Source organism: Haliotis rubra, unplaced genomic scaffold (assembly GCF_003918875.1).
Source record: "Haliotis rubra isolate DU_JTF1 unplaced genomic scaffold, ASM391887v1 Scf99, whole genome shotgun sequence".
Taxonomy (NCBI): domain Eukaryota; kingdom Metazoa; phylum Mollusca; class Gastropoda; order Lepetellida; family Haliotidae; genus Haliotis; species Haliotis rubra.
The window spans coordinates 1589108-1611314 of record NW_025767734.1 but is presented as its reverse complement, the minus strand read 5'-3'; the positions used below and the strand labels follow the sequence as shown (position 1 = coordinate 1611314).

At 39.3% G+C, this 22207-nt stretch overlaps 1 protein-coding gene across 1 annotated transcript in view; it reads right to left on the bottom strand.

Annotated features, from left to right (window-relative positions):
* The window catches only part of LOC124265639 (protein FAM193A-like), a 34180-nt gene that overhangs the window by 1899 nt on the left and 10074 nt on the right, over positions 1-22207 (bottom strand). Inside the window, 19 exon segments of the mRNA XM_046700432.1 lie at positions 14-98; positions 623-683; positions 1742-2740; positions 3681-3890; positions 4190-4261; positions 6603-7688; positions 7691-7780; positions 8556-8880; positions 10167-10388; positions 11254-11349; positions 12026-12144; positions 12840-12987; positions 14596-14717; positions 15173-15383; positions 15735-15881; positions 17286-17410; positions 18406-18486; positions 20733-20782; positions 21395-21545. Coding sequence (XP_046556388.1) covers positions 14-98; positions 623-683; positions 1742-2740; positions 3681-3890; positions 4190-4261; positions 6603-7688; positions 7691-7780; positions 8556-8880; positions 10167-10388; positions 11254-11349; positions 12026-12144; positions 12840-12987; positions 14596-14717; positions 15173-15383; positions 15735-15881; positions 17286-17410; positions 18406-18486; positions 20733-20782; positions 21395-21545 — 4400 coding nt within the window.

Sequence of the window (22207 nt, the reverse complement as noted above, 5' to 3'; positions counted from 1 at the left end):
CCCAACAGCTCACCTTTTAAACTCCTCTAGCTCCCGCTCCACTTCATCCATGTCTCCATTTTCAAGGTCAGACTCAGATCGTGGCATGAAGATTTCATCTGAAACAAAACATTGACAATGTCATTCCAAGGAGTAACTCTATGAGCTGACATTATGAGCTGGCATCAATGAATATTTGATCAAGTAAGCTCATTTAGATGAGTGGTAGGATTGTAAAATATATCATAAAATCTTTGGGACACATCATCTTACAGAATAATACAAGAGACATTGAGCGGCAGTTGAATCACTTACATATGATGTCCATATTGCAAACTACACACAGTAAGAACTATAACTTCTCTCTAACATGTTATATTTGGGATTGCACTCTCTCAGTAAAGAACAGATCCTTGCACATTTTGGGGTTTAGTCCCATCCAGGATTCAAATCCATGGGTCTGACCACTTTCAAAATGACAATGTGTATTCATAAATTTTTCTCTTCCATGAAACACTGAATTTATTCCGTGTGATTTAGATAAAAGACATGTAAAGTGTTACACCATGAAAACTCCCAGATTATCAACAAAGATTTTCTTGTCCAGGCAGGGGATTTTTATAAGTTCATAATCTTTGCTTACCAACACAGCCATCACTTCCTTTGTTCTTCTTCCTGTTTTTCTTGACTTTTCCATTTTTGTTCTGCAGATAAAAATAAATTACTTCATTTCTTGATTTTTCACATCACTCTTATAGGTAAATAGCATATTGTTCAAATTAATCATATATACATATCATACGTATACTTGATCTTAAACTCTTGTTACTTGTTACAGTGTTTGTGGTTTTTGTTCATCTACAGTGAAACCTGCCAACACCAACACCTGTCTAATCCTGGCGAACTGTCAAAACCTGCATAAAATTTTGGTCCTGCCATTTCACAACGAAATTATGATCATTAAAACATTGTCTAATCCGGCACCTGTCTATTCCGTATTCCGGCACGACTTTCCGGTCCCAACAAGCAATTTTAACTCTGTCTAAACCGGCATGGGTATGAGCAGTCCAATCAAAGACCCATAATCCAATACACTAATTAATCCTCTTGGCACACTAGATAATCAGGAAGTAGTGATTACGCGGTGAATCAAACACTCTAAGCCGGCATGGGTACGAGCAGTCCAATCAGGGTCCCTTAATCCAATACACTCCTCTCGGCAAACATCAACATTGTTTTCATTTAATATATGTTATATTTGGGATTACACTCTCTTAGTAAAGTACAGATTCTAGTACTTTTTGGGTTGAGTCCCATCTTGGATTCGAACCCACACTCAGAGTCAGGCACCTAATCGCCAGCACATAAAGTTAGCTGCCAAACCCGCTCAGCCACCGCAACTTCCAATTTTAATTAGCTGCACAATTACAAAAGATCAAAGGCATTATAGAGATAAAGAGATTGACGAGTGTAAATGGCAGCCATGTTGGAAAATGATCCACTGTCTAATTCAGCACCCTGTCTAAACCGGCATTTTATTTCGGTCCCGTGGGGTGCTGGTTTAGACAGGTTTCACTGTACTTACATCATACATCAAGCAATGTCTTGGTTTTGTCAAAACATTTTACATTCTTGATGGTGATGTAAGCAGTTAACCATGAAAGTGTGTGGACCAGACCACAGCCGTCGTGGCAAACATTACTAGGAACATATTGCTTGATTTTGCTGAGCCAATAAAAGCAATTGATAATGTATTTTGTACCTGTTCTGGAGCTCCAGTTTCCTGCTTCTTATCTGCAAGCTTGTGGTTCTTGCCTGGTCTTATGAGCAGCTCACCATTGCCTTTTGATACAACACCATTCCTAGTGATTTTTGCATCCTTTCCCGAGGTCAATTCCATTGATTTCCCATTGCTATTTGATGGTGTTTGCACAATCTCCACTCTGTTGAGGATTGAGCCATTCTGCTTGTGGGTGGACTTGGATACAGGTTGACTGGCTGTTGGTGGTACTACCGGTGTGACAACTTTCTTCTTGCCCTTCTTTGACAAATCCACTTCCGGGTGGGTGTCCACATGGTTCTGTAAAGGGGAAGGCTGTGGAGGTACTGCTTTACGTGTATTGTTGGTAGTCTTGGGAACATTGTTCTGTAGGGGTTTCTGCTGGGCTGTGTGTTTGGCTGGCTGGGCAGGCTGTCTGGACAAGATTGTTGGAGTTGGCTGTGGAGTTGTGTTGGGTTTGGGATGATTCGACACAACTGTGTCATTGGAGGGTGTTGTCCTCTGAGCAGGTTTTGCTCGCCGCTGTCTGTCAGGAGTCATTGTTTGGGATTTGTCTGTCATGGCCTGTTGTTTTAAGTCTTTCGTAGGAGTTGTTGGGGCACTGCCTGAACCTGAGGTTTTCAGGATTTGTTTGGGAGATGGTGTGTTATCTCGGCCTTTAATGACTTCTTGCTTCCGTTCTACTATTGTTTCCACCTTAGCTGGCTTGGCACTTTCGATGGGTCTGGGAACACTTCGACAATTCATTTGAGTAGGAGGTACAGAGGTTGGGAGAGGCGCAAGGATGGTCTCAGATCTTTCCTTGTGCTTCCCCTTCTTCTTCTTCAGTGAGCCTGTACTTGAGTCGAATTCTGAAGATGATGAAAACCTTTCTTCAAGATGTTTTAAAAGTCCTTCCTTCTTCTTTTTATCCTCTTTTGTTTTCTTCTTCTTCTCTTCCTCCATTTGCCGACGATCTTCTTCTCGTGCTTTCTCTTCAGCCTTCATAAATTAATAAGGAGACAAGATGAACTATTTTATCATTTCAATTTCAAATTCAGTCTTAACCATTCACATATAAATTCAGTTTTAACCTTTTGAATATTACATTTCAAGATTGATAGGAGCAATGTCATAAACATAACCTAAACCAACAAAATGTCAATGACCTTAATGTGAAGAAATATTGCAATATGACAGTCCAGCCATATTATAGCAACCTGTAAATAACTAATTCCTGTTTTGTTTTGTATTTGGTAACTTAATCAAAGACTCAAGCCACCGCAGCTAACAGACTTTCATTTCAGAATTCTTACTTAGGCCAAACAAAAAAAATGTGGTTCCGATTACACCACTTTAAAATTTAGTTTAGGTCGGTAGGAATTCTTTTCTTTTAGAAGTAAAGTACGAACTAATAACACATTTATCAATGTGTAATTGTTTATTCAATCAAGCTTGCGGCCATCATGTCGAGTTTCTTTATCAGAATGACCATTGTCCGAAAAAACAATGGTATCTGAAATCTTATTTTATTCATACCTCTAAAAAAAACTAGGGTCGGCACCAGAATTCAAGGGTCGGTCGGGTAATCGAACAACATTATTTTTTTAAGGCCTTAAAGGAAGAGCACAGGTTCCCAATCCACAAAGCATTCATAACATAGCAACCTAACTTAACTCTATACTACATCATTGGATTATGAAGGACGTGCTACAGACGTTTTGTCGATAGGATTTCTGGCAACTTCGAACCAAGTCATGAAGTGATCGTTGTCTCCTACCATTATACTTCATCAGAGCAATAAGACAGCAAAAAGATAATTTCTCTCAATTTAGGCGCTTTGTGTTTGTTCATTAATGCTTCACTGTGTAAATCAGGATCTTCACGGGGAATAAGACAGTCAGGATCTGAATTCAGTCAATTCCACTGAATGTGCACTTACTAGTCTCTGTTTCCGACGAGCCCGTTTTGCCGCCTTGCTACTCTGAGCCTTCTCCTCTTTCTTGCTCTCTTCAGTGCCATTGATGAAGCGAAGTAGTTCCTCCAGCCCTTTCATCTCAAGAGGATCCGCCAGCTTGCTGTGACTACAAGAACTCTCCATAGTCAGCTCAGTCAGGCCACCTTGTTCCTCCCCTGTCTTGGCTTCCGTCTGCTTGGTAAAGATAAACCACTTCATTGAAAATTTGCTGTTCTGAGCCTCTTTCTTATGAAATAAGCCGTGATTGCTCAAGGCGATCCACCAGAAGAATATAAGTATAAACTCCAGTGTTTTGACACAACTAAAATTATCAAAGGAACAGAAGTTAGTCACCCCTGTCATTCATAAATTATTTTTTATAAGTCACACCTTTTTTTGCACTAACAGTTTGTAATCTTACCATGGCAACGAGAAACCTGAGAAATTTGAACATGTTATTTTTAGGAGCATAGGACAGAACGGACTCTAATTACCTTCCGTTTTAAACGCCTCCGTAGTCTCTCTCTCATCTCTGCATAGTTCTTGCTGGTCTGGGCAACCGGTGGCTACAATCAAAAAAGAGATTTGGGTTGGGGAAATACTAAACGTAACATAAAATCCTTCAATACATTAAACAGGACAAAGTCAGAGCAAATTCATTTCAGATGCAGAAATTAATGACTGAACAGAATAATAAGCGTGTAACAGTATCAAAAGCTACTAATCTGTAACTCATGACACATTGTGATTAATCATAAACAAGGAGTGAGCGAGTATGGTTTTATGCTGCTTTTAGCAATATTCCAGCAATATCACAGCGGGGACACCAGAAATTGGCATTAACAAAGATAGCTTTATGTCTGCTAATAATCAAGTGAAGACAAGCCATTCTGAAGATAAACAATATAACTTCCACTTGCTTTCCAGTAGTGATAATAATTGCAGTTTGATAGCAACAAACATCGAGTTTCAATCACATGGCAGTCAGGTGACAGAGATTTTACATTTAGCAGTGCATTCATCCTGAAAATTTGTGAATAGAACATCAAAAACTATATCCGTTCTTTTTTCCTTTCACTTGATGTTGATAATGTTTGCTCAGGAAACAAGAAATTTCAACCTGATGCTGGATGTACCAGGTATATAAAAGCAATGGATACAAAAAGATTTTCAAATGGACAGCACTCAGCAATATTCCAGCTTTATGGGAGCCGTCTTTAAATAATGCAGTCTGGACGAGACAATCCAGTGATCAACAACCTGAGCATTGATCTACCCAGTTAGGGTATGATATGTGTCAGCCAAGTCAACAAGCCAGACCACTCGATCACTTTAGTTGCTTCTTACAACAAGCAAAGGTTGCTGAAGACCAATTCCAACCCGGACTTTCACGGGTAGGCATGCTAGGAATATTTGAAGATACTTGGTAATATTGTCCTTGTTTATATTGGGTTATGAATGAATATGAATCTGCAAAACAATTAGCTGCAGAGCTTAGACATCTACTGAATGGCAAAGGAGGTAGTCCTCATGGAAATACAAATAGTCATTCATGAATCGCACTAATGAGATCGGATGTCCCACTGAATTACAATATTACTACATTAGCCTTCACATCACAACACTCGTGAGGGCCTTTCTTTATTAATGCATTCTTGAGTAAGGCATTCATAATGATGGGACCAAGACTGTACTGAATCAGGCGAAGCATTCTTACAACAGAACTGATACACAACCTTAAATAATCTAGCATGGTTGTGCCAAGGATATTCTTATATTCCTTTAGGCCAAATAAAAAAATTGTTGTGGTTCCGATTACACCACTTTAAAATTTAGGATAGGTAGGTAGGATTTTTTTTAACATTTTAAAAAAAAAGTAAAGTACTAACTAATAACACATTTATCAATGTGTAATTGTTTATTCAATCAAGTTTGCGGCCATCATGTCGACTTTCTCTATCAGAATGACCGATATCCGTCAATGCCAGGAAAAAACAATGGTATCTGAAAGCTTATTTCATTCATACTGCTTATAAGTAATAGGGTCGGCACCAGAATTCAAGGGTCGGTTGGGTAATCGGAACCACAACAAATTTTTTCTAGGCCTTACTGTAATTTGGTCATTATAGTAAACAAGTACTATCCAGAAGCCTACTCTGCTGCAGCTACAGAAGTAGCACAATCCTCATTTCAGTATTCTCCTCAATCTTTCTAATACTGCATGCGAGTGTTAAAAGTTTTGTGCCTAGTACTCCAAATATGTCATGCAGATGATTTTCAACTCATGCCAACCTTAACATGATCATCACAGTCTGAACCAGAACATCACCACAGTTAGTTTTTAACATAAATGTCTGTGCATTCTAACATATGGGCTGTTACTGATTGAGCTTAATTGACCAAAATACAAAAAATTCAGGCTTTAAGCCAGTGGTTAAAGGTGCAGACTGTTAATATAAAGAACCTTAAGAGTTCATCTTAAAGGAACATACAATACTAGATACAGCTTATGTCTGTGTGTTGTTTAATGTCACACTCAGCAATAGTCCAGCTATATGGCAGCAGTCTGTAACTAATCGAGACCATCCAGTGATCAACATCATGAGCAATATCTTTACCGTTGGGATATGATGACATGTGTCAACCAAGTCAACGAGCCTGACCACCCGATCTCATTAGCCTCTTACAACCATGCAGGGATGGCAACAGGAAAATCTACTTACAGCTGAAAAATAATTATTGTGTCATCGAATGGGGGGGTACCCCAGACGCTTAACATCAGCGGAAATCTGAGGATCGGCAGAAAAATGCCATAACTGAGCATGGGTTGCTGAAGACAAATTCTAACCCAGATCTTCAAGGGTCTACTAAATACAGAGTGAACAGGTAGACTTGGTCTATACTTACATTCCCATGCCCAAAGAATTCACAGTAGCAGCAATCACAGTATTTACTGCCCTCCTTCTGGTTGTTGGAAGTGGAGGTGGAAGAACTCTGTTCGGAGCAGCTGTCGTCAATGCTGTCACAGTTGTCGTCATGGTGAGCATCACAGTCTGGGTCTGTGCACACAGTGGACGTTCCCACACTCACATTGTTGACCGTCGTAGCCAAGGGTACCGAGCTGGGGCAACATCCTGCATGGGAGTCTCCTTGTGTCTGATGCACAGAGGAGGCATTCCGAGTATTAGCATGAGAGCATGGATGTGGGTTCAGACTGGAGTTGCGGAGAGGTCGCGACAGTTCATCTTTATTCCTTGCAGCATTCTTCAACAGATCAGACTGCACCCCCTGTAGGCCTCCATGTGCTTGTAAACTATGATTATGGCTGGGCTGAGAGGTCGTCTTTCCGTTCACATGCTTCTTACAATGAGTGTGGGGCTGTTTAACTCCTGTCTGCTGGACTTGGGTGTTGCCACCAAGAGTAGCTGGCCTCGTACACGGTGGTCCATGAGGCTGAGACACTGACGTTGACACCGACGACGACAGCGACGACACTGGTTCAGAGCACTTGGCACAACTGTCTGAGAGGACTGGCTTCACTTGATGATCACTGGACCTGTCCATCGACTTGGTAATTGCATTTGCAAGATGGTTATTTAAAGCACTAGTGGTTGTACAGGTTGTGGTAGTTGTGGCCGTCTGTGACACACTTGAAAGGGGCTCCGGAGGGTAGGGAGAATTGGTTGTGATAGGTGGAGGAGGAAGAAGATCAGAACCAAGCCCTCCTCCGTACCTATAACCACCTATCACCACTCGAGGGTCGTACGGAGTATTATCCCAGTCACCGTACGCATGGTATAAGTGATCCTGAATGTTCTCAGGGTTGTCAAAGTCTAGTTTGACAGGGAGTTTGGATTGCCGGAGAGGCCCATGGAGGTCATAGAGCTGAGGTTGTAAGATGGACCGCATGTTCCGAGCCTGCAAGCTGTGTAGGCCTGGTGAGCCGTGGATGTGAGGGTAGATGTGAAGGTCAGCTGGGCGGGGCGGGGCGTGATGGGCACATGTTGGGGTAGGGAGGTGGACACAGTCTGGCCTTGTTGTTGGAGACACACATGGCACTGACACTGGTTGTCCTCTACCTTCTGCTGAAAGTAAAACACATGAATGTCAACATGTATGGCTATAGGTATATATGTGTTGCAGCTTTAACTGGTGTGCTATTGCAGCAACTATTCATCACATGAAATATGATCACATCTTTTAAGATAGGAAAATGAACAGCTGTCTGTTGTATACATTACTAAATGCAGGTAAAGCAAAGCGGACTCAAACCATCAGAGATGATACAAACATCCACACCTGGTTTACAAGTTAACCCCAGCAAAAACTTTACATGTACGCCCCCAAACACAGAAACTACAGAAAACTTTAAACAAAACTTTCTAAAGCCTATCAAAAGATTTTTTTCTGGCATCTCCAAAACAATATACACAAATCTCTAAGATAATGATTTTTTTAATGCCATACGGTTTCATAGTGTATATAAACCCTATTGATTAGTTTTTGTAGTCCTGGGTCCTTGACTTTTCTCCCAATTTGAATCTCAGGACCCCCAAATATTTTTAACGTTAGTGTTATGACAAGGAACCTTTGACTTTCTTCTTCTTTGTGTGGCATTTTAAAGGTTGGGAAGTACAATATTGAACAAACTTTACGGATAACAACATTTTTATTTCGTGAGTGTAACATTTCAATAGATACTTGTACCATTATCAAGCAGGAATGACAAGAATCTGTATTGAAACGTCACACTCACGAAATAAAAGAAGCTGTTATCCATAAAGTTTGTTTTATATTGTATTTGACATTCTTGCTTAATTTTTAACACTGCATTATGAAAGAGAAGAGTAGTAAACGTACCAACTGTTCCGCCTGTGTCTGTGTAACACAGTGGTGACAGTCACATGTATCGGTCTTCTCCATGAGCTTCAGTGCCTCCGTCTCCACCCAGGCCTGCATGCGCTTGTCCCCCAGGTCAATGTTCGTGGGACTTCCACCGCTGCCACCATCACCTGCACTGCTGCTTTCCTGACTTCCTTCAGCTCCTTCTACTTCATCATCCTCAACATCATCTTCATCGTCTTCGTCCTCGTCGTCTTCATCATCTTCATCTTCATCACCATCATCTTCCTCATCCTCAGACTGGCTATCTATCTCCTCAGGTATGTCTTCATTTTCTTCATTTCTAAACATAACAAAATTCATTACAGCAATAGAAAACAATAGTGCACATGAAATAATGACAATGGAAAACTTGACCACAATACTTGCACACCGTAACAAAATTACAGACATATGCAATTTTTCTAAATAATCCAGGCTGGACCAGACAATCAAGTGACTGACATTATTAGTAACAATCCATGTAATGAAACAAAGTTGGGAGGCCGATCTATCCAAATAATGTCACCTCATGCAAACCAGCACTGGCAGCTGTGTACCAATCCTAAATTTAGTTGGTTTGATGTTTAACACTGCACTCAGCACTCTTCCAGCTATATGGTGGCAATCTGTAAATAATCGAGGTCTGGACCAGACAATCACATGATCAACTGCATGAGCATCGATCTACGCAACTGAGAAACAATGACACATGTCAACCAAGTCAGCAGGCCTGACCACCCGATCCTGTTAATTGCCTCTTACAACTGAAGACCAATTCTAACGCGGATCTTCATGGGTTGGACTCACTAGAGGAGACCATGAGGAATCAACTCAAATGAAAACATTTCACTTGGTGTCTATTAGTGTTGGGAATTGGTTAAAATCTCATAATTGATGATTGGTTCATTACAACCGATCAATTGTCGAAAATAATTGGTTAGCGTCATGTATGAAATGTTCCTGGTTATTTTTGTAAAAGCACAAAAAAGTAAAGAAAAAACATGTTGTTCTTTGGGGTGTTTTTTGCAAATTGCACATCTTTAAAGGATGACTAGTACCTTAGGAACATAAATTTCGTAGGGTTTTAAAGATAAATTCAATTGTCACTTGGAACGAGCTTGTAGTGCTCATGAAATGTAACAGACAAAAACCAACCGTGTGAAAAATATTGTTTATGCAAAAAGTGTTCCAGAATTGTTTGTGTTCGATTATGAGAAAACATGATCGATTGTTTGGTCGTTTAGTCACTGCAACCAATCTTCGATTATTTCAATTAATCGGACCAACACTAGTGTCTATGACATGGATCATTGATCATACTTCGATTTGCCTGGCCCACATGATTATAAGGAGACTATCATGAAGCCAGAATGTTGCTGACAATAACAAAATGCACTTGCCAACTCCTTCAAGGACAAACCAGGTCATAAACTACTTACTCAAACAAGTCTGGACCAGACAATCCAGAGATTAATGCTCATGCTGTTGACCTCTGGAATGTCTGATCCAGACTTGATCATACACAGACCGCGGCAATACAGCTGGAATATTGCGGAGTGTGGCATTAAAAAACAAAGAAATACTTACTCAAACGGAAGCGTGAGTCTGTTCCTCTCGACCATGATTGGACTGGATGAGCCACTACTGGAAGAGGTACTGGACATGGAGGGTGGGTCCACGTCTATGACGTAGCGACTTGGGTCATGTGGGAAGTTGAAGGTGTGGGTGTGGTTGTTGTTCTCCAAGGCATCGGGATTGATTATACCACATGTGATCATGTGGGTAATTGTACACTCATCACAGGTACATCTGGAAGTAAACGCATCTAATTAGTATGTCAGTTATCACATCCTATACAACAAACAATGTTGGGACAGTTCAGAGTATCTTCTTGGTAAATGAGTTTAGTTTTATGCCGCTTTTAGCAATATTCCAGCAATACCACAGTGGGGACACCAAAAATGGGCTTCACACATTGTACCCATGCGGGAAATTTCGAACCGGGTCTTAAGCGTGATGAGCGAACACTTTAACCACTATGCTACCCAACTGCCCATTGCGTAGATCGATGCTCATGCTGTTGATCACTGGATTGTCTGGTCCAGACTCGATTATTTACAGACTACCGCCATATAGCTGGAATATTGCAGAGTGCAGTGTTAAACACCAACCAACCAACCAAGCCTACCACTCAGTCTTTGTTAATGAGTGAGTTGAGTCAAATGACAACATGAGTGTTCCAGCTTCATCACGGCATGTCAACATAAGGAGGGAGAACTGTCCTATGTGATGCAGGTCTTATGAAATTTAACACCATGCACAGGCATGGTGCCGGCTAACCGAGAAACACATACACAGTGAACGGTATTCAAACCAATGATCGATGGTTTCTGGCACACACAAGGGATGCAACTCTGCACAACGAATGTGGACACCATTCCTGGGACAACATGTCATTTCATGTTAATAACATTGAGATTAATGTAGAATTTCAAAAATTCACACTTTAACTATCATTGGTAACTTGTTTCTTCATATCAACACATGTGATCATTCAACTCCGAAACGTTTCCACCCCACTTTTCTCTCTCAGATTAACACATTTCATCCAGATCTCTGTGCGGAATTGCACACCTATTGTTGGCCAGGGTTGTGTCAGGTAATTACTAATTACCTTTTTCTGTTACACCGAGGACAAAAACACTCTTCATGTGCTGGTTTGGTGCCAGTCAACATATTTCTCATTGTTTCTGTAAACTGCACCTCCATACTGCAAATGATTACAAATAATCAAGGTCAAAGTAGAACAACACTATTGTATATTTTCTTAAATGTGGCAAGATATAATATTTCCCACATTGATCATATACATAGAATTTTATAGCAGACAACTATTAAGAGATTGCAACAGAAATATATAGAACGGGAAAAGTCATGTACGAAATGACATCACTCTAGTCATGCATGTGTTTCTAAATATATCATTAGGATTTTCCATAATTCTTTCATGTCATTTCCTTACAGATGTGAGTATGATTTGCTTACAGTAAGTTCAACTTCACAATTTCTTTACTAATAAGAGAATATTCTGTGATTTATTTATGCTATTCATTAATGATTATAAATCAACTTTTTGTGCACTGAGAAATTTCAAAAGTTTCATTATTTGTCTGCATGACCTTTCAAATGCACAACCCTTTCTATCATGTATGATATTTCAATAAATGTGAATTCCAGAGCCCCACAGCAAAATCCGACTATTCATTGACATGAAATCTATATGATGTACATGGTTCAGGTATTATTTGCCAAAATAACAAATACAATTCAAGGCTTACAGGACAAATAAAGAGTTTGCAAATGATCAGGACGCATTATGTGAAGCTACAATTGAATAAAGTTTGTTTGACACATAAGTACAAAGAAGCTGTATCTGTACTGCCTACCTATGTGAGAGTCTGTCTTTGGGTTGTTTCTTGAGCACCTGCTGTTCCAGAAGCTTCCTCTGGGCCTTGAAGAACTCCCAGTCTTCCTTCAACCACTTCTGCTTCACCTTGAGTGCGGTCTGCAATACAGCAACATCAGATGGTGACTTCAACACTTACCTACAGTTCTTTCAGCATCATACACCACTATACCACAAGCACTAAACAGTCAGGTTTGCCTTTTGAAATTGTGGATATATAATTCCAAATATAAAACCTGTTTTTTCACATACTTGGATAAAGTCACTGAAATGCACATTTACAGCTGAACTCATTAATTGCAATGACTTATCTTGATACCATACACAATACACCTCGACATGTATTCATTCATGTCTTAAAACTGTAATGATTTTCAAAAAGTTATATATACTTCATTTTGGCAATAACTTTGCAGGATCACTGTTCGGGCTAGTTTTTCATCGCCACAATCATGAATCAAAATGCTTATTCTGTTTGCATAAAATTATCAGAAAACATCAATATGCGCAGTCATGTAAATGTACACAAATTTGTTGATAACAAGAACCTCATTAGTTAGGCCATGGTTCATGGCAATTTTGATGCAATATGAGTACCATGATACATAATGTAACACATACCTGTGGAACGTGAGGATATTCAAATGGTGCTACAGTTGAGTACTGTAATTTTTATCAGAACAGCCAACTTTGGGGATATGTCTGGATACATAACATCAGCTTATCGTGACACGCATCATCAGCATTCTCAACATACCAGACTCACTGCCAGTTCAAGTAGAGACAACACTCACCTGCTCCTCATTGTACGCTTCTATGAGCTGCTGGCAGTCCCGCCACACCACCAATATCACAGACATTTCATCTTGGAATTTCAGGAACCGGTGTAACAAGTTGGGGTACGTGTCCTCGTTGTAAGACTCCTTGGATGCAGCCCCTCTTCTGTGGATAAAATCAGTAACAGTAAATACTGGTTGTAATAACCAGAAAACTACATCTTTACCATTTTTGAAATAGAACTGCATCATCCCATGCGAGTGAGTGTAATCTAAGTTTTTAAGTAGCTACATGCAGCATCTATAATTGTGAAAAAGGTCATATTGAAAGGAATGAGTTAAGCATATCAGGCCTTCTGCTATCATGGCCTTTAACAAATAAAAGTCCTGTGAACAACACATGAGGAAAACAAGCGTTTTCTTCGACATGTCGGACCTGACATGGGACATTTCTGTTTTCAAATACACTGAGACAAACCACATCACCAACTCGGGCCACACAAAACATAGCTTGGGTAAAGGATGTGTTGGTGTTTAACAACTGCTAATATTACATACCATCTCACCATAAGATTTCTACCTGAAATCTGCAGTAACTATTATCGTGTCGAAAAGAAACGATGTCCACAAGACACTGTGACAGTTTCCCAAAGAGGGATTAATAGATTCATTTAGTTAGTCAGCTTTGATTTATCATGGTTGTATACCATGGTTTTAGAAAGATGTCACGCAAACTCCATGACACAATGGCATGGTCCATGGGAATAGGCTAACATCTTAGACACTGTCACTGTTGTTTATACATCAGGTTATCTATTACCTATATGTCCTAGTATGCCCAAGTATGTAAATAAAAAATGTATGCTTCAAGACATATTTTAAGCTTAAAAATTACCAAATAACCAACACCTCAAGGGGTGAATTCATATGTGTTTCTAAGGTAATGATTTTTTTATGCACATTCCAATTTCTATCCAGTTTAATAAGACTGACTGAGTTTAGTTTTACACCGCTTTTAGCAATATTCCAGCAACATCACGGCTGGGGACACCTGAAATGGGCTTCACACATTGTACCCATGTGGGGATTCGAACCCGGGTCTTTGGCGTGACGAGCCAACGCTTTAACCACTAGGCCACCCCACCGCCCCAGTTTAATAAGAGTATATATACATAAATATATTAACATAAAAACAACCATTCGAGACGTCACTGTTACATGTTATCTTGACACCGTGTGGATATAAATACAAAACAGAATGGTAGGTATCTAGCAAACAGCCTGTCTCTATGGGTCTGTTCACTGAGATACCAACTGCCATTCACTTGCATACAAAGGGAGGTAACAAAGCAAATGACATGACAAACATAAAAGCAGTTCAGCTGTCATCAACCCAGGTAATGATTTGCTTAATATTTCCATTCAGACTGCATTTATATTGAAACACCCAATTATAAAATCACTAAATTATTCAAATGATAGGATATTTTGTAAGTATGATAAAATTACAATAAGAAATATTAATTGCATTGGTCTTTCAAAAACTACAAATGCATAAAACCAGCATCAAGAGAAAATTGGGGGTTAAAAATGACTGATGATATCAGAGGTGGGCACATCCAAAAGACCAGTCTGCACCAAAAACCTACTGCCCAGGACTCAGCTCTGAGCATCAGAATCAATTACTTCCAGTGTTGCATCAAAGTTATTTGCTGAGTTCTGATCTGATAGACCAAACAGAATGTTAGTAGACGTCTATTAGGTTATGGCCTACCTCAGCTGATCAATGACAAGATGCAGACTGTTATGTATGGCCGGATCAGTGTAGACAATTGACTGGAACAGGTGCTTGTTATGGAGCTCCCACGTCACATTGAACTTCTTGATGTGTTCCTTCTGTAAACAAAGAGCAAGTCAGTCACTACTGTTCAATATGTGCTTGTGACTTCATCATGCGAACCAGCTTTAAAAGTTTCTCTTAATACCAATCACTGGGTTATCTGATCCAGGCTGTTATTTACAGGGCACTGTCATGAAGCAGGTATATTTCTTAAAGTGGCATTGAGCAAACACAGACATATACAACCAAATCGATGAGATAAATTGTGTGTTGCCTTTGATGAGATGGAACCCGAGATGGAACAACTGGCCTGGGCCCCGTTTCACAAAGCTCTTGTAAGCCTAAGATCTCGTAACTGTTCTTGTAGCATTCGTACCTCCTACAATGTAACACAGGAGGTACAAATGCTTCGAGAAAAGTTACGAGCTCATAGGCTTACGAGAGCTTTGCGAAACGGGGCCTTTGTCTTTACTTCAAGGAAAAGAGAAACAATATTTGTTCAGGTACTCACAAGGTCAGTGAGGTATTCGGCTGTAAGCCTGGATGCCAGACACAGCTGGTTGTATTCATCAAGAAGCAGTGAGATGAACTCCTTTGCCTGTGGAGGAGACTTGTAGCCGCAGTTTAACTGCTTGAGGAGACGTACTTTCTTTTCGATGACAAATTCCCGTACTTGAGATTCCAGCCGAAGAAACAACTGATGCGGATCTCGACTGCATAGTCTGAGAAAAGGTTGAACACAATAGGTTTGTAAAATACACATCCATAGAGAGATCTTATATGAATAAACATAAACAGTTGCACCATAAAGACATGAAAACTTGAAATGAAACAAGTCATGACCAATAGAAATGTTTAGATATCATCATATATAAGTCATGGCTTTCCCCTGTATTAGTGCAATCATGTGGGTTTTGGAGCTTTAACATGTAGTTTTGTATCAAGGCAGAATGAATAAGACTATTTACAAATTGAATCATATTTGAAGAATTCTTTTGTCCTCCACAACATGTCCAACAGCTCAAAGCTTTGACCCAATCCACAATAATGCACACGTAACTGATACTCCGTACCTGCACACAAGATCTTTTATCTTAACCCCTTCCTCCTCTGACAATGCTGGGTCGTCAGCACCATAAAGTGTTCGGACAATAGTTCGGAGGTCAGTCCAACACTTCTGAAGCTCCTGTGTCTCCCGTTCGTGCTCGGCCTCAATTTGCCTACAACACAAAGTTTACTTGATGTTGAAGTGCAATAAAACAAGGTAAATAGGTAGTTCTTAATTTCTCACAACAGTTGTGGAATTTTTTCACTGCAATCCAACAGCAACACAGCAATTAAGTACACGAAAAACGCCAACACCATATCAGAAAAAAAACTGAATTAGTTTCAACTATAGAAACATGTTACTAAAATGTCAGAATATCTAAAAGCATGAGGATAATGAAAAACCAATGTAGTGTAAACATTAGTGAGTAAAGGAGTTTGGTTTTATGCCGCTTTTAGCAATATTGCAGCAATATCACGGCAGGGGACACCAGAAATGGGCTTCACACATTCTACCCATGTAGTGAATCGAACCTCGGTCTTTGGCATGATGAGCAAACGCATTAACCACTAACCTACCCCACCGCCCATGTAAACATTAATAAATGGGAGTGATCTTTTTGTCGGCAATATGAAAGCGGTATCACATCAGCTTTGACAGTGATGATAGTGAAATCAGTCCTGGACTAAGTTATTTTTGGGTGCCACATTACAGAAGTCAACACTGAGATAGCACACTGGTAACAGTTGGCCATAAAATCTACTGTGGCCATTGCCAAACCATTTCTGTTGGTTCTCACACATATGTAAACATGGAACTTACTTTTACAACAATATGGTTACTTCACAATCCACAGCAATGCCTTATCATTAAGTTAGTGTTCCACATGCAGAGCCTTGTTCAATGTAAACGTTCACATGGTCAGGGATTGGGAAAGGCAGGGGCCATGGGCCATTTTGCACATTAGAAAAAAAAATGGCCCATTGAAATTTTTGAAGCTTACTATTGATACAAGGGCAGTGGCCCATTCTAAATTCAGAAAATGGCTAATAGTCTTGAAAATGGCCCATTGTCAAAGTTCTCTATCCCAATCCCTGCATGGTCATGTGTAGATGTCACAAATTCGAGGAAGTTCAACACTGTTGGTCGGGGACAGATGTAGATGCAATTGGCAGCAAGACACCTGAATATTTGTTGGGCACGTGTAGCACGTGTGGTGTCTCTTTGGACAAGTGACATCTTTTAAAATGTGCCTTTGTTCACCAAGCAGTAAATGGGTACCTAGTAGGATGACATGGTAATGTGAAACTTACACAAGGAGGTGAGATGATAAATTAGGTGCTCTCTGATCTGTTATGGTTTAAATATTAGCACTTTGAATAGGGTGGGGACTTGGTGCACATCAATATGCTCAATATCATTATTATTTTCTCTGCATATGGCTACATAGACGTACACATACCTACATGAAAATATTTCCTCAAAGCTACAGCCCCCCAAGCATGCTGATGTACAATGCCAGCAAACCATGCAAGCTTGAGAGGAGAAAAAGAATGAACTTAACCAGTCATGATACCTCCTTTCTGTGCAGGCCTCACACGTGCAGAGTGTGCCGTTGGGTGTGGTTGGTTCAGAGGCACCACCGAGACTGACCTCTGGGAGGAAGGGGAGGCTGGATGTGTCGAGGTGTAGATCCTGCTCCTGTAACAACACTTCCAGGAGTACTGTATGCTGCATATTACACTGTACCATGCTATATATCAGTCAAAGAAGCCTTTTATTAAACAGTGAGTGAGTTTTACGCCACTTTTAGCAGTATTCCAGCAATATTCCAGAAATGGGCTTCACAACGGGATTTTCATAAAGATCATTGGACGCAGAAGGTGAAGTACCCCAAACTAAAATCCTGTGTGTCCTTGTGGACGCTAATATAATTTTTTTCTGGGAAAGAACTTTCTGAGTTTGTAATGATATCCCATATTAAAATATAAACATTCTATTTACAATCAATATTCTAATGACATTGAAAGTAAACACATATCTTAACATAACATTATCAAAATGGGAAGCATTCATTATCACTGATTTAATGCAAATTGATGGACCCCAATTTTGGAAATGGACTCTTCTATGCCCTGAGTCCCCAGGACTCCCAGTTTGAAGAGCAGTTAAAACCCTGGCTTCACACCATTGAACCCATGTGGCGAACTAGGCTCTTCAGCATGACGAAAGTGAATGTTTTAACCACTAGGCTAGGCCACCGCCCCCTTTATCAAACAGTGTGTAAAGAGCCTCGAAACTCTACTTTATGTTAGGTCCAAACTTATAATTTCCTTCATAAACATAGGCTTCATCTATGACCTTAGAGTCTCTGGGAACTCAGTGTCATGGCAGTAAATGCCTCTGGTTGACTGGTGTTGAAAGAGTTAAATACCAAACTCAGACACAGTCGAACAGTCAATGACTCAGCAAGGGAATGAAACAAAAAGAGTGAACAGACTCAGTTGTGTTATAATGTGTCTGTTGTTGAACACAAAAACTTGGCAATATTCCAGTGCTTCTCACTAACTCTATTGTGACACACACTGAGCTGAAGACAAGAAATTCAATATCTCAGGTGTAATTAATCTGTTGCACAAGTTGTTATTTAACCTGAGTATCTAGAGTTGTTGGAATTCTTGTTAATATTATCCTACCAGATTGATGTCTACTCCTGATTTCTTCTCCAGCTCACTGTCTGCCGCTCGCCGACACGATGGACATACCCACAAGGGAAGCTGAAAAAAAAAGTAGATAAAATTGTGTTTGATTGTTGTTTAATGCTGCACTCAGAAATTTTCTAGCTTATTACAGTGGCCTGTAAATAATCGTGTCTGGACCAGACATTCCAGTGACTGACATCACAAGCATCAATCTATTTGGGATACGATGACATGGATTAACCAAATCAGTGTCTGACTACTCAAAGAGTTTTTACTCGTAAAAACAGATGTATCCCACTTCCCCCAATTCAACGTTGAGACCTCAAACAATTCATTTGATTCCTTCAATTTCAAAATCTCTTAAAGTATGAAAATACATAGTATTGATAGTATGTTATTAAGTTTGTAGAGTCTTCATTTAATATTTTTATATTCAATTGAACTTAATTGCTTATCAACAAATCAACAACTCCACAGTTATATTTTACAAAACATTCATAATTCTAAATGATTCTATTTCGAAATGCATGAATGAAGCTGTTGTTTTTCAGTCAGAGTTGTCTCTAGTCAATAGTGTTCATAGTCAATAGTCTAGTCTAGTTCATGGTGTTTTATAGTAGTACATGTATATGGTTGATGCTTCTAAGCTTACTAATAATTGATATTAAGTACACAAAATTTGGTGAAGATGGGTGAAGTGGTTTCAGAGATATGCTCCGTACACAAACCCTACCTGTCAAAAAGACAAGTCCAAATTTCTTGCCATTGAAACAGAAAAAAAGAAAATTGAAAGAAAGTTCAAACCCCCAAAAGGCACATCTACATGATATGGAGAGGCAGTATACCAAATTTGGTAAAGATTGTTCAAGTAGTTTTAGAGTTATGTTCCGGAAACAATGGGAACGCCGACACCGACGCAGACGCCAACGGAAACTCAACCAAAAACAATAGGTCTCCCAACCCTTCGGGGGGAGACATAAATATACAAAGAGCATTATTTTAACAAACACTCTAGATATTCTTTCAAAACTCAAGACTGAAATTGAATAATCAAAGCAATATAAATAGGTGAACACAGTGAGTGAGTGAGTTTAGTTTTACACCGCACTCAGCAATATTCAGGCTATATGGACCGAAAGTTTTTACTCAGTGTGATGTCCCTCTGCACGGACACAAAATGATACCTAAACATGCATGTGCAAGGCACATTTTTAAAGCAATCTTAAAATTTATATTGCCCTGTATACTACTGCATGATAATACTGGTTTCCCACAGTACGCTATGGAAACAATACATATTGCAATATTGACTTTCAATCACAAGCAATGTTTCCCTTTGAAATTGAGAAAAAGACACACTTCATATACTCTAAATTGTACAACAAAAGAAAATAGAATTAGTAGCTATCGATCCTAATTTTCGATAATGCTGTTATCTGAAGCACAACATTTATATTGAGGGCTTTAGTATATACATGATTTGCATGTACAATGAGTGTCACTGTCAATGCTTTAACTCCTAAAATACTGAAATATGCACCACAATAAAGGTACCTGAATTACAATATATAGCAATACAATTTAACTGCCCTAGTCCTGTAATCATTCAAACATTGAAGGGTCCCTAGAATCAAATGCAGCAGTTCAACCCCCTAAAAGACCCTTGTCCCATTTTTAATTTCTATCACTTTGAAAGGGCATACAATAATGAATTCTTAAGGCTGTAAAGAACTATGAACAAGTTACTAGCAACAAAACAGTTAATTTTGCTATAAAAAAGGTGTGAGTTAAAGTTAAAATTTAAAGTCACATCAGCAGTATTTCAGCCAAATCGTTACTATTTATATAAATAATAAATAATGTGTCCATTTATATAGCGCCTAACTGCGCACTAGGTATGCTCATAGAGCTAACAATCAAGGCCATTATTACCCCGGATAACCCAAGCTGCCTGTTAGGCGCTAGAAGGTTTTAGTCATATGATTTTTTTCCACCGGGTACCCATTTTCCTGCTGGGTGAACAGAGACAATTTTGAACAAACTCACTTGCCTAAGGTGAGACCACATGTGTCACATGTGCTTCGTTGTGGGGCAGGACTCAAGTCCTAGAAACTCTCAGGAGTCAAGCTGCCAAACACGGTCACCCATCCAAGGACTCTCCAAGCTCGACGCTGCTTAACTTCACCGATTTGTGACCTGAGCTTTAAGCACAGGACCACGCGCCACCACCAATATCATGTGTATTGTCTATCATTACATGCTAATACTATAATATATAATATGATGACACATTTTACAACAGAACATGAATGCCAACTTACCTGTGTGAGCTCATGAACATCTGTGTTTTTCTCAGCATCACCATCCATCTCTGTAACAAAATCAATTTCGAGTCAATAATTTGTACAACAGCCACAAATCCACAAGGGATATAACTCCACATTGAAGTTAGATAGATATAGATGATAAAGATGATATTTCCTTCTTTCAGTTTATCACAAAATACAATAAAGATACAAATGCATAATACAAAATCTCATTTCTTCACTGAACCTATTCAATTTTGGGATAGATCACATAAACATGCTAACATTGCAGTTCATTTCCTAGAGTCGTTAGAAACAAATTAAAAGAGCATTCAGTAATGTAAAAGCATAGGAATTCGTTTTGATCAAATTCAAACCCATGTCTTACTCTTACCACATCAATATTACTGCTTGTTTTTACTGTATCCTGTTTTTCATAAACACACAGTTACAGAGATAGAGACAAATCTGAATATTGCATTAAATCGTTCCTCCAATATACACAAATTCTGAGGATTCAGCATTCAAGCAATATCACATGAGATACTAGCAATGGGCTTCATAAATTGTACATGCCGTACCTGTGCAGAAAATCGATCATTGGGAAGATAGAAGACTTAACCACTAGCCTGCCTTAACCACCCATATATATCTACTATGTTTAGCTTGTCACTGACCGGCTAGTATCTTCTCTGCCTGTGGAGGGTCCTGCCGCTCACAGCCACATAGGAGGCACCGTTCTCGGTCTAAGTATGGGTTTGGACCCCGGGGAAATGTTGGCAGAGGCATTTCAGAGTCGTCACTGGCATCCATCAACTTCTCTAATTTCTGTAGAGAAAATTACATTTATAGTTAGCAGTGGTTAGGGATACATCTTGTTGATTCCAGGTTCAAAATTAACACAAATCATCTTGTCATAGACAAGCAAAATTCCAGAAATACTTGACATTTCTGTTTGGACACTTTTACGATTATTCTGATGGCATCTCAGTATCACTAATTTGACTAAATAGTTTTTCAAAGACAAGTGAAAATAAAGTATTTCAGACCCTGATATTAATTTTTCCATGATTGATAATCAGCATGACTCAAATCAAGTATACTGCTGTTCCTCATTTTCTATGAATTCCATAATGCATGTCCTGTACGTTTCCAAGAAGGATAAATGATATGACCCAGGTGTTCCCAGGATGATCAAATGGTGTAAAGTTTGGCTATTGCTCTTCTTTTAGATACCTTATTATTCCTGAATAAAAACACACTGAACATACTAAAAAAGCAAACTCGAATAATTTGAAGGTCAAATATGGGAATATTTCAGAATAGATTATTTGGTTTTATGCTGTTTTTAGCACATAGTATTATACCAGTCATATCATGCAGAAGTCTGGAACAATAACTCATGGGGAATTGTCAAGCTTTCGACCATCAACATCAAGTATTTGTGTATTGTTAAAGACTTTACACAGAAATATTTCAAATCTGCGATG